Source organism: Syngnathus floridae, chromosome 16, assembly GCF_059516105.1.
Source record: "Syngnathus floridae isolate MCC-2025c chromosome 16, RoL_Sflo_1.0, whole genome shotgun sequence".
Classification (NCBI taxonomy): domain Eukaryota; kingdom Metazoa; phylum Chordata; class Actinopteri; order Syngnathiformes; family Syngnathidae; genus Syngnathus; species Syngnathus floridae.
The window spans coordinates 4,553,493-4,564,676 of NC_142428.1; the positions used below are offsets into that span (position 1 = coordinate 4,553,493).

General features: G+C 40.2%; 4 protein-coding genes across 8 annotated transcripts; 2 read left to right on the plus strand and 2 right to left on the minus strand.

The window, feature by feature from the left end:
- Positions 1-257: 257 nt before the first annotated feature.
- ncmap (non-compact myelin associated protein) lies at positions 258-2,501 on the plus strand. Its single transcript, XM_088401019.1, has 4 exons — positions 258-525; positions 1,356-1,453; positions 1,530-1,614; positions 1,937-2,501. The coding sequence occupies exons 2-4, from the start codon at positions 1,369-1,371 to the stop codon at positions 2,166-2,168; spliced, it is 402 nt and encodes a 133-aa protein (XP_088257145.1). The 5' UTR covers positions 258-525; positions 1,356-1,368; the 3' UTR covers positions 2,169-2,501.
- A 482-nt stretch (positions 2,502-2,983) lies between these two features.
- tmem234 (transmembrane protein 234) lies at positions 2,984-10,332 on the plus strand. Of its 3 annotated transcripts, XR_015863491.1 has the most exons (9): positions 2,984-3,142; positions 3,422-3,573; positions 3,654-3,720; positions 3,930-4,022; positions 4,119-4,320; positions 9,171-9,284; positions 9,705-9,908; positions 10,029-10,100; positions 10,197-10,332. XR_015863491.1 is itself a non-coding variant. In XM_088401017.1 (5 exons), the coding sequence occupies exons 1-5, from the start codon at positions 3,127-3,129 to the stop codon at positions 4,208-4,210; spliced, it is 420 nt and encodes a 139-aa protein (XP_088257143.1). In that variant the 5' UTR covers positions 2,984-3,126; the 3' UTR covers positions 4,211-5,020. The 3 variants fall into 3 exon arrangements, 2 of the variants coding, with proteins under 2 accessions (XP_088257143.1, XP_088257144.1); XM_088401017.1 differs by lacking the exons at positions 9,171-9,284; positions 9,705-9,908; positions 10,029-10,100; positions 10,197-10,332 and having other exon boundaries at positions 4,119-5,020; XM_088401018.1 differs by lacking the exons at positions 9,171-9,284; positions 9,705-9,908; positions 10,029-10,100; positions 10,197-10,332 and having other exon boundaries at positions 4,173-5,020.
- Positions 5,045-8,678, minus strand: dcdc2b (doublecortin domain containing 2B). 3 transcript variants are annotated; one of them, XM_088401010.1, is made up of 14 exons: positions 8,542-8,678; positions 7,830-8,127; positions 7,680-7,731; positions 7,268-7,338; positions 7,074-7,205; positions 6,873-7,007; positions 6,692-6,731; positions 6,450-6,515; positions 6,241-6,382; positions 6,057-6,169; positions 5,897-5,965; positions 5,749-5,829; positions 5,576-5,662; positions 5,045-5,256 (listed from the first exon to the last, which is right to left on the minus strand). In XM_088401010.1, exons 2-14 carry the CDS (start codon positions 8,099-8,101, stop codon positions 5,194-5,196), a joined length of 1,323 nt encoding a protein of 440 aa, XP_088257136.1. In that variant the 5' UTR covers positions 8,102-8,127; positions 8,542-8,678; the 3' UTR covers positions 5,045-5,193. The 3 variants fall into 3 exon arrangements, with proteins under 3 accessions (XP_088257136.1, XP_088257137.1, XP_088257135.1); XM_088401011.1 differs by having other exon boundaries at positions 6,253-6,382; positions 7,830-8,130; XM_088401009.1 differs by having other exon boundaries at positions 7,830-8,130.
- On the minus strand, positions 9,283-11,082 carry iqcc (IQ motif containing C). The gene is made up of 5 exons (XM_088401016.1): positions 10,985-11,082; positions 10,378-10,521; positions 10,022-10,301; positions 9,781-9,902; positions 9,283-9,435 (listed from the first exon to the last, which is right to left on the minus strand). The coding sequence occupies exons 1-5, from the start codon at positions 11,024-11,026 to the stop codon at positions 9,400-9,402; spliced, it is 624 nt and encodes a 207-aa protein (XP_088257142.1). The 5' UTR covers positions 11,027-11,082; the 3' UTR covers positions 9,283-9,399.
- Positions 11,083-11,184: the final 102 nt, after the last annotated feature.

The following is an 11,184-nucleotide window of genomic DNA, read 5'->3' on the forward strand; positions in this document are numbered from 1 at the left end:
GGTCCCTAATTTCTCCAGTAATCTGTATCTACAACTACTCAAATGCAAGTAGCGGTCTTTTGTGCAACTTTAGTAGAGATATCATGAATGTGAAATCCAGTAAATAATGGAGTTTAATGTTTCAATCAGGCACACCCAGGCGTGAGACTTCCCGCTGATTCCACCACAAGCGTGGCTCCTATTGTTTTTTTTTATCAGGCACTACAGCAGGCACGCCTCAAAGCCAAGCAGGAGGACCTGAAAAACCAGGTGCCTCCCTCAGATTATGACTGTAAGTAAGAATCCCACTCACTCACTCACTCCAACACAGAGAGTGAGAACGGCATCCCGCTGTCTTTCGTGAGACAGGAGAGGAGGCGATGATGGGCAGTCTCTGACTTGGGGTAGGACTTCACTCCTTTATAGTGGACTATGCTCTCCTGTGTCCAGCGATTTTGAGAAGGGGAGGGTGAGGTGGTGAGACGTGCGGTCCTCATCTTTCCACCTGGAGAAACCTCGGGCTGATATCACAGCGAAGCGTCGGTGGTAAGTTCCATATACTGATTGGTCATATATTGTTTATCCTCTGCGTGGAGCTGAACCATCTATACTGTACAGACATATATTTAGTCTATCTTAAAATGTTTTTATGTGTTTTATACTTTAACTAGAAATTTCTGCATGCAGCCCTCGGAATATAACATTTGATATGTGCTGCTTTAGAAGGATTATGATTTATATTCCTGCCATTATACTTTCTCTTTATCATTCACCACTGTAAGAATCGATTACCTTATCAGTACGTGCCATGCTATGAGTACGACAACATGGAAAAACGTGACTCATCAAAAAGTGTTTCTCAAGTCGTCAAGCTTTGGCGAGTCTTTTGCAAGCATCTAAAAATAAAACGTGTCACCTCCATGCGAATGACTAATTGTGTAATGATGCATAATTGGTAGTATGTCATATTTAGAAGCTAAAAATATTTGGTAAGGAACAGCAAAAAGAGCTCTCAGTATAGTTTTCCGAATAATAATGATGAAATAATCTTTGAATTAAGCAGGTGCATTGGATGTCAGGCGTACCAATTGTAGTGTCCCACATACTAAGAGTGAATGATTAGCTTGAATTAAGGCTGTAAAGTATTTTATTGCATTGAAATCGCAAGTCTGTTAGAGATTACTCACGTGAAAGCTCTTTCAAACTATATGTCTGGACATAAATGTGCAACGTCACCTGTCAACACTATCCAGAGAATGCCTGAGTGAGCAGGTGTCCTCCGCTTGTCAGTCAATTCACACTTTTTCATTTATCATGAAAAGCTGTGATTACTACCTAATCGTGCTTTAAAGGGATTTTTTTGGTTGCCTCTGCAGGTTCATACTGAAAATGCAAAATTCAACCGCCTCACCTGAAAGCAACACCACGTCACCTTCCATCATTACCAAATCCAAAGAGCAAATCCTCATCCAAAGTGAGAGTTTTCCCACGATGCATTTCAACGTATCCATGTCGTGCTGCTAAAATCACTTTTTTTTTTTTCTTCTCAGGTTCTGGTGCTATGATCGCTGTCATTGTCATCGGTATTATTGTTATACTCACCATTCTTCTCTTCATCTTGAAGACGTACAACAAGTAAGGCTGCATTCCTTTGAAATGTTGCAAAGCAGCTATAGGAAATTATTACAAACAAAGATTAATGATAGGTTCGAGAAGACACACAGACGGAGACACTTTGTTGTCTCTTTTAGCTTCCTATGAGGTCCCAGAAAACAACGAACTAATCTTATCAGCATATTTCAGGTTTTAAGGTTTTTCAATTTGGGTTATAGTTATTATTTCAAATAACCCTACTGGACACTCATAAATTGAGGCACCACTGTTTATTGAAAACATACAGTATGTTTTGTCTTCATGTGGAAATGTCATCCTTATTTTTTATTTATTGTGGAATCAGGCGGACCCACCCATCCCGACTCCTGGGGTCCAACGGGGGCTCCAAACCTCCAAAGAAGACATCTCAACCTACGGTTCCAATCATTCCCATGGATCAAGTGTCGGGCAACACCCCCTATTCGAACTCTGGCTCATCATCGTGGCCCAGAACGGAAGTGAACTCTGCAGACCGCGTAGAAGAAATGAGCACAGCTACAGCGGTTAGCATCCATGATACTTCAGGGAATACGTAACAGCCATTAAAAATATCGACTGACACACCTGCCTCTATAGATGGAATCCTGTGGAAACATGACCTTTTTTATGGTTAATCTGAGACTAAATGTGAACAAAAGACACTACAAGAGGATGTGAAGTGAGGCGGCTTTTTGTTAACGTAGTCAGTGTTTGTGTTTGCACGACCATTCCACATTTTATTTCTCACCTGTATCTGTTTGCCCACATTTTTTTATTTTGTAAAATATACTGATGTCAACCAATTTTGCACTTAACATTTCATTATTCTCCATAATTGTAGTGTTTGTTGTCTTTAGATGATATTGGAAATGAATAAAATTGAAACTGGATGTTCTGGCATGTAGCTTGCTGTTTGAGCTGATGATGGAAAGACTGGACTGATGGTGCAGGTTATGTGGGTTGTGAATATTTGAGGTTATTATTATTTGAATATATATAATTTTCGTGATGTTTTTGTTGTAAAAATTGTTAAAGTTAATTTGAACAAATTTGATACTTCATACTGATTTTCAAACAATATTCAAAAGTATATTTTAGATATATTTTTGTGCAGTATATTTTGAAATCATTATTTACTCCTTGCAACTGTGTTACTTTTCTGTAAGTGCAGTGTTGTTTGAAGTAGTGATGATATATGTATAGCTAAATATTTCTCTAAAATTTAAAGAAATGATTGATGGTAGAGAAATCTGTGTTATGACGCCCCCTAATGTTGAAAGGCACAACGACAGAAGAGCGTTCAAGAAGCTTAATATCTGGGATCTGAACATACCGAATAAATTGAGAAATAGAATACTTAAATCTGCTCTTGTTTGATATAATAAGTCGTTTTGAAACAAATAATAGCACTGAATTGAATTTTAATGAACTTTCAACAATTGTACGAGTGTGACTAAATTTAACGATTTTACGGTAGGGGTCTTGAACGCAACTCGCCATCAGTATGTCAGGTTCATGATGGTGACTGTAGGTAAGCGGCTAACTCATTTTACTTTTCGAAATGTCTCCGCGCGAATATAACCCGAGTTATACGTAGGTATTACTTCAACTGTAATGTTTATGAGATAATTAAATCAATAATATTCTATTTAACGGTGTTAAATTAATTACAGGCTAATTATCTAGCGGCTAGCGTCTTAGCCTTCATGCTAAGGAAGTTAGCATCCTCCACCGGAACTCGTCAATTAATGTCTAGTGACAAAATGTAACAGGAATAAAGGATGATATAGTAAATTATTTCGTATTTTAGTGGAAGTGCTGAGCCTCCTTTTGGTTTCCGTGCTATGGGGCTGCACCAACCCTTTCCTGAAGAAAGGCACTGAAGGTATCGAACATGTGTCCAAATCCGGCAAAGTTGCTCAGTTTCTTGCTGAGCTCAAATTTCTCTTCCTTAATGTCAAGGTAACACACTTCCATTTCTCTCTCTTTCTCTCTCAATTTTATAATAACATAAATGCCCCTCCATCTTTTCTCATTCTCAGTATCTCATCCCTTTTGTCCTAAACCAGAGTGGTTCTTTGGTTTACTATTATACCCTTTCTACAGCAGGTGAGACATTATACTGATTTTTTTGTTGTTGATATAAAATAGTGTGTTTAATTTTAGGTTAAAGTCATAATTTTGTTGGAATAATTGATATCATAATTCACTTGTTTTAATTCATTCATTCAAACATATTTAGCTGTTATTTAGCTTCATCTTTTGGGGGGATATTTTAGCTATTACAATTAATATTAATTTTCATTTTTGCTATTCAGATTTGTCATTGGCTATCCCCGTGTCCAACTCGCTCACATTTCTGTGGACTCTGCTCACCGGCAAGTTGCTGGGCGAACATTTTGGAGGCAAACGTGAGTACAGTCCAATCGTGATGCATTAGTTTGCTTTTCCAAACTTTATCAGCCTTGTTCAAACTTCTTTATCTTTATCTATTTGTGTCTTTTCAGAGGCTGTTGCTGGAATGTTCCTCACTATGGTTGGGGTCACTTTGTGTATCATAGGTTCCATGGATGATGTTGGCACACAGTCTCAGTCCTGATGACCTTCAAGAATGTATGAAAGCTGGGATGGGACGACCGCTTTCTAGTGAAATGCGAATCAAAACGGAATCTGTGCCTATCCTAAGATCATCGCCTCAATTTATCTGTGGTACGTTAAAATAAGATATTCCTTTATTTGTCCACATGATGAAATTCCATAGAGATGACATGAAAGGTATTTACTTAACGTTGAAAAAAAAAAGTGCAACTGCCCTTTTTCGACTTAGTTGATGTCGGTCAAAATGAGGTCACTGTCGGACCGTCCGTTCATCAAGGTAGTTTGCATTCGAGCAGCGTGCCCAACCAGAACCATACTTCTAAGCCCAAGCAAACAAGTGAAGACGTGTTCCGTTGAGTGTGTGACAGTGCGGCTGGGTTCACGCAGGGTTCATTCCCACAACTTGACCAGATTTATGGCGCTCCTATAGAAACGTTCACTTTGGCGTTCTTAAAAGCCAATGTGAAAGCCGTCTGCTTAAAGGACTGCAGAGGACGTGTCCAAATGAGAGTGTGGGAGTATTTTTGTTATTTACTGATGCTTGTCACTTGCATTAAAATAAGAAAATAATTAAAAAGCACGAATCACGTGCTTGATAACCTAATTAAAAAAAAAAAGGACCTGCTCCCTGTTGTTCATATGCGAGGATTTTGTGATAGAAAAGTAATTAATTGATTAATCTGACCTTTAGCGTACAAAAGACATCTGAAAAATGTTTATTATTTTCTGAAGGGGGGTTAAAAATATGTGAATATTGCTGTGTGTAATATAGTGTAGCTGCATCCAAATAAATTTCACAAAAAACACTTAATTGAATACCTTTTAATTATTTTGTAAATGGTTTTATTGTATGAGCTAAAACAATCACTTCCTGAAGCATTTGTTCTACTTTTTTCTTCCTGAAAACAATAATTATTTACTTGATTCTTTTTTTTTTTTTAATACAGTGTGATGAAAGCAAAAAAAAAAAAAAAAAGCAATTGTTTATGATGGTTCTTCAGTTAGACCTTCTCCTTGATGGTAGTTCTGTGCTCTTTTTGGACCCTCCTGTTAAAAAAAGTAGATTTGTACCACCATCATGCCATTAAAACATTCAAATAAATTAGTGTAGTAATGTCATTCATCAAAAACGAGGCAATGGTTTTAGTCTTACAAAATATAAATATATGAAAACTAAAATGTATAATTAATGATTCAGTTCAGATTTATCTCATTTAATAGCAATTGGACCTTGATAAAAAAAACTTTTTCAACAAACAGTCCTTGAAAATGTATTAAAGTTAAGTTAAATACAACTGAAATCTACTCAAGCAGTGATTCTTCCAGGCACCACTAGAGGGAGCCGAGTTGTACATGTTAAACTTACCTTTTCCTCCTGATGGTCCAAATTATTTCCCTGAATTTCTCGATGAGAATTAGGAGAATTCAAAGTCATCTTGTTGAGCTCAGGCTCCTTTAAATAGAGACGCTCACATTAAACCCACCATACAAGAAATCTGCCCCCCCTCCAAAAAAAGAGTATAATTTGTGTGTGTTTACCAGATTTTCAATATTAAACTCCGCTTCTGTGCTTTGTATTATCGTCGTTGTTTCCGCTTCATCTTGCTCTGACGGCAGTAACTATCAAATTGCAAAAGTGCGACACCTTAATTGCAAAACCAGAACTTAATAATAGAATGCCTTGTACCTTCAGTGTGCCATTCAGAGTGTCATATGTGATGTTCAGCTCTTCATCCTCCACGATTTCTGCTGCTCTCTTTAGGACAAAAGACAAAATTACGGTTAAAAAAAAAAAAAAAACTCACCTTGGAATTTAATATAATGTGACCGAATCATATATAGCAAACCTGATCAACAGGAATTTCTGTAGCTGTATTCTCGTCCTCCTGCACCTCCTCTGCTCCTCTCACCTCCTCCCGCCGCCTCCTCCGTGCTCCCGGCTTAAAGACGCCGCGAAAGACTTAAACAAAACGCCGAGCGTCAGATTCAGCTGAGTAAAGACCGTGAGAATGTTTGATGGTGGGTCCAGACCGGGTCCGTTACTGTGGGGAGGTCTCGGAGTTCCTCTGGCTTTTTGAATCCTGGTGTCGCCAGCTCTCAGGTCCGTCAGGTGCTGCTCCTGCGGCGGGGGGGCAGCTTCGTAACCCGTCGACTTCACCCTCCGCTCGTCTGACTGATAGGAACAGGACAACAATTGATTCGACATCATGATTATATTGAAATACGCTAAATTGTTTTACCTCTGGAGAGTTGAGCAGAGCGGAATCGCTACATTGGTCTTCTGGACCGCTTCCTTCCTTCCTGTTCTACAAAAAATCAAATCAAAATGGACTGACAGATTGACATTGACTTTCTGGAGAGCTACTTCAGTGAAGAAACTTAATGACAACAATGGAAGCGTTAGATTTCAAAATAACTGAACTGCCACGGCCATGACGCTTTTGTCTCAATATTTCGGAGAAAACTAAAAATTGATATTCACCACATTTCTCCTCACTGTCCGTCTCCTTCCTGGGTAATACCTAGAAATAAAGGCAAAGCAATGTCAAGTAAAGAATAATATCTCAAATTTAATTAATCAATTAAAATGTCCTGCATTGGTAAATCCAAATAGGCAATTAAGTGTCAGCCTCTGATAAGTTTTGGACGTAAGAGTACAGTACCTCTCTGTGGCTTTTGAGACCAACATCTCCATGTACGGAAGCTTTTTGAACTTCTCGGTTCCCACGGCAACGTAGCAGCGTCCGGTTTCCAGCTGCCCCGGCGAGGTCATCGTGACCCCTTCCACTGAACACAACCTGACAGTCGCGGTCACAATGCTATTCTGCCCACGGGGTTTTTTCATTTTTGTATTTTTACCTTACCTTCGCACAGCGCCTGTCCGTAAGCTGACCTTCTCTGTGACCATGCTGAGAATTTGCTCCAGGTCTTGTTGCATGCTGCGAGGAATGATGAATCGGAAGGGTGGACATAGGAGGTCCCCATTGCGTAAAACGCTGAAATATTACATACAGGCGTCACAAAAATACGTTGAATAAATGCGTGTTTTCGTACTTACTGTATAATGCAGGGCACTGGAATGAACTTCCTCCATTTTGCTGACACATTAGGCCTCGGGATTATTTTTGCCTGCGGGAGACATTTCGCTAATAAGTCGTGTTTCCACTGTTCACCCTTAGACTGCCCCCTGGTGGTGGAGCTGCAAAGTGTTTCTTTTTTTCTCTATTTTGCCTTCAGAGATCCGTAATAACTAATGAACTAAGGCTGTAGAAGAAGAAAAATTAGCAGCACTTCAAATTCTTCAAAGTGGGATTAATCAACAGAATTAGCATCCATGAAACATTGGGTCTATTTTTATCATGACTCGGTAGGAGGTCCACTGGTGCATTCCTGTAGTTGGACTCACTTGGATCAATAAGTAATGGACTGAGCAGGGAACACGTTTTAATAAGAAAGATGAGCCGGCCTACCTGTGTGTCTTCACGCGTCGCCGGCTGTTTTTTCACACCTGTGTGTGCGTAGCTGCATCATGAGAAAACACACACAAAAGCACATAGAATAGTTATTGTGTAAGTATAGTCATGTAGTTTTACTTCCACCCCAAAACTGGTGCTACTTACTCCAGTTTTTTGAACTTCTCAAAACCGGCGGCAACATACTGGGCCCCCGTCTGTAGGTCCTGGAGGTCGGCGACCTTGTGGCCTTGCCTGGGGGTGTACAGGGTCCTGACGGCTAACGGGGCTCCGATATTATGGGTCACCTCATTGAGGAAAGCCTCCATGTTGGACACCTGGCGCTGGTTGATCACGAAGCGGCGGCCGCTAAAAAAGGGGTCACCGTTCTTGTACACCACCACGCTCTTCACCGGGGGTAGCGCCGTCGTGGCCGCCATCTTGGCGCCCTTTTAATACTACAATGCTGCTACACACACAACCAATGTAAATCCTGAAGAACATTCAAACATGCTTAAAATATCCAACTCATCCAGCACATCTTAGAAACTATTCCCCAAATTAGAAAATAAATTCCACAAAATAAGAATGACTCAAACTATTACATTTTCAGCATAATCTAGTCCAACATCCCAAAATTCCTCATCCTTATCTATTCCAAAGCGTTCAGCAAGCACTACGTTCTACATTCTTCAAACGACCTTTGACATTTCTTAACCCATTCAAGCCACTCCATCAGATCTTTCGGGCCATATCCAGACTATTCATCACATTCCTATATTTCCAAAGCCTTACAGTTTAGCGTCAGCTATTCAGAACACATTGGCTACAGAAATGACATTCTCCTATTAAATCTATACATTCATACATAGATACACACCACAAATTGAAGATAGAGATAAATCCCCTCTGTACGGTTCTGGTGGTAGTGGCACATCTACCACGTTCTTCTATTCCTACTAACACGCGCACGTACTCACACACACATAACAGCCGACAGCCTTGTGTATTTCCTGGTTGCCATGACAGCGCGGCCAGCAGTGAGTGGCTTCGTGGGCCAAACCACTGGCAGCAACCACAACAAAAGGGACAGAGTAAATGGGATGGTCCTGCCGCATGTGGGAGGCTGATCCATTATTATGATTGCTTGTATTGCTTACTTAAAAATAAATACACAACTAATTTCAGATAGAAAAATAATGTAAAACAAAGGAAAACTAACAATTACAATAAAAAATGTAAATTGGATGGACTGTTGACTTAATTGGATCTGAAAGATGTTGATAGATGTTAATTATGAAAAAGAAAACAATTACGCAAATTCTAAAATGCCTCATTAGATATACTTTATTCATGAGTAAATTTCCCATGATTTTTTTTTAGATTGTGATTTCATGAAACTATAATATTATGAATATATTAAAAATGTGCACAGCAATGGTACATTTTTAAATATTATATTTTGATTGAATTGTTAACTGTGCAATTCAATCACTGTTCACCCGACAGGAAATTGGATCATGTTATTGATCCACAAGCGAGCCATTTTCCTCCACTGATTGTGTTACATCACAAACAAACAGGAGTATTTGACAACAGCAACAGATAAAAAGAAGCACCATGGTAAGAAAATATGTTTATTCACTCTTTACAAAACAATGCAAAATATACAATTTGCCTTTCAGTTTAAGATTTGCGTAGGCAATTCATTGACGGCGTATTAATATGCAAGTCCACTTCACTGCATGCTCAGTTTGTCCTTCAGAGTCAAGTACTGCAGGGGAGATCAAAAGACAGAAAAATAATTCAGCTCAGAAGGCATGTAAAGTGATTCTCAAATATTTCTACAAACAAAAAACTAATGACTTATGTTAGAGGGAAATCTCATTTTGAAATGAATAAATATTTACTGTCTTCCCCGCAAAAGATTGTCCACTGTACAACAGCGAGGGCAAACCGACCTTGGTGTGAAAAAAAGGCCGCTGGTGGTCATTAAATAAATAACGCAACTGACTTACTGAGGCACCATAAATGTCACCGTAGTAAATCTCCAGCGTCGGCCTCGTGGTGGAAGGCCAACGTTGATTAAATGAAGGGAAATACTACATCAGCGGCTCACCTTTTTCCTGCTGTCAATGGCCTGCTGCAGCCACAGCAGCTCCATGGTCAGGGCGTCTCTATGGCAACGCAGGGTCTCCGGAGTAGCAGGCACCACCTGGGCCAAGCGGTCCCGTGGCGAACCTTGAGGTGACAAATTATTTATGCTATTATATGGAGATATTTTACAGTTTATTCATTCCCCCCCTCAATTTATTCAAGTGTGAGCGCTTTAACCATCTCTGCAAATGACACAGGGTTACCTTTAAGAGGAAGACTGTCCATGCTACTCCAGATGGAGGTGGAGTCCAATGTGCTCTCCAGCACCTCTTCAGAGTTCAGGTTCGGACCTGCCTCAAGAACATGGCTGCTTTGTAAACACCCCTCAGTTTGTTGTTTAACCCCTGAGTCATAACCCTGCACTTCCGTTGTCTGCAGGCGATGACTACTAGCTTCAGACAACGGTACTACGTCTCCCGCTCCTGGATTCTGCGAGCAGGCTCCGATAGCTGATCCTGGATCTTTCCTGGGTATGGGGTCATCCTGGTAGAATGAAACAGAAGGCATGAGAAAGGTGAAAAACAGTGGATAAATCAGAATTTATTACAGGTAGACTTGCCGTGTCTGTGAAGTAGGGGGTGGGGATGATGGCGTCCCTCCACCCCAAGTGGGCTAAAGTGCCATCTATCTCTTTCACGACCTCCTCAAAGTCCACCCGTGCATGACGCAGCTCAGCTCTCACCAAATGTCCGCGTGCACGAGCCTGCGTGAACACAGCTGATCAAGTTTTGAATACAAGGTGTAATTCTCCTAGTTTTATGTTTAGTATGACAGTAAACTTTAACTTGGAATAGCATTAAACAGTAAGGAGGAGCTGCAAGGAGGTTAAAGGTCAAGGCCAATGATCTTTGACCTCCTCACATGCTATTAATGACGTCACGTCAGGTAGCCGGAAGCTGAGCTGTTTACGGTCGAGGTGCCTGCCTATTAATAGCCCCATCTTATTAAATAATTATCACATACATATGCATTAATTAGTACATCTAGCCAACAAATCAACTCACACTACACACGAGGGCGATGCTAACAATAGCTAGCATCGATTTTGGTTTGCCACAGCGGCATTGCCAAACGTGACTGAAGGTAGTGCCACAATCGCCGCCATCATTAAGAAGCTTTGCTGCTTTATCGTACGCGAGGAGAAAAATTAGCAACGAGGTTATTACCTGCAAACGAACGAGTGTACGCTCCCAGTCAAGCCCGTGCATCACTATGGTAACATGACTTGCCGATGGGAAGCGGGAGCTTTGAATTTACTTCCGGTGTCATGTTAAAAAAATAAAAGTTATGTTAAAATTGTAATATTGCGCTGACGCGTAATTGGTGTTAGAATTGTTTTATATTTTGTCATATAGTAATTATAAAC

Bases quoted from the DNA above. Each gene is read 5' to 3' on its own strand.
- tmem234 (XM_088401017.1), top strand. The intron at 3,721-3,929 runs GTGAGACATTAT...TTTGCTATTCAG, and splicing joins TTATACCCTTTCTACAGCAG to ATTTGTCATTGGCTATCCCC. The intron at 4,023-4,118 runs GTGAGTACAGTC...GTGTCTTTTCAG, and splicing joins CGAACATTTTGGAGGCAAAC to AGGCTGTTGCTGGAATGTTC.
- iqcc (XM_088401016.1), bottom strand. From the start codon at position 11,026: ATGCACGGGCTTGACTGGGAGCGTACACTCGTTCGTTTGCAG. The intron at 10,522-10,984 runs GTAATAACCTCG...GTGTTCACGCAG, and splicing joins GTACACTCGTTCGTTTGCAG to GCTCGTGCACGCGGACATTT. The intron at 10,302-10,377 runs GCAAGTCTACCT...TCATTCTACCAG, and splicing joins CCCCCTACTTCACAGACACG to GATGACCCCATACCCAGGAA.
- dcdc2b (XM_088401010.1), bottom strand. From the start codon at position 8,101: ATGGCGGCCACGACGGCGCTACCCCCGGTGAAGAGCGTGGTGGTGTAC. The intron at 7,732-7,829 runs GTAAGTAGCACC...CTCATGATGCAG, and splicing joins GAGAAGTTCAAAAAACTGGA to CTACGCACACACAGGTGTGA. The intron at 7,206-7,267 runs GTAAGTACGAAA...GTAATATTTCAG, and splicing joins CCAGTGCCCTGCATTATACA to CGTTTTACGCAATGGGGACC.
- ncmap (XM_088401019.1), top strand. From the start codon at position 1,369: ATGCAAAATTCAACCGCCTCACCTGAAAGCAACACCACGTCACCTTCC. The intron at 1,454-1,529 runs GTGAGAGTTTTC...TTTTCTTCTCAG, and splicing joins AGAGCAAATCCTCATCCAAA to GTTCTGGTGCTATGATCGCT. The intron at 1,615-1,936 runs GTAAGGCTGCAT...TTGTGGAATCAG, and splicing joins ATCTTGAAGACGTACAACAA to GCGGACCCACCCATCCCGAC.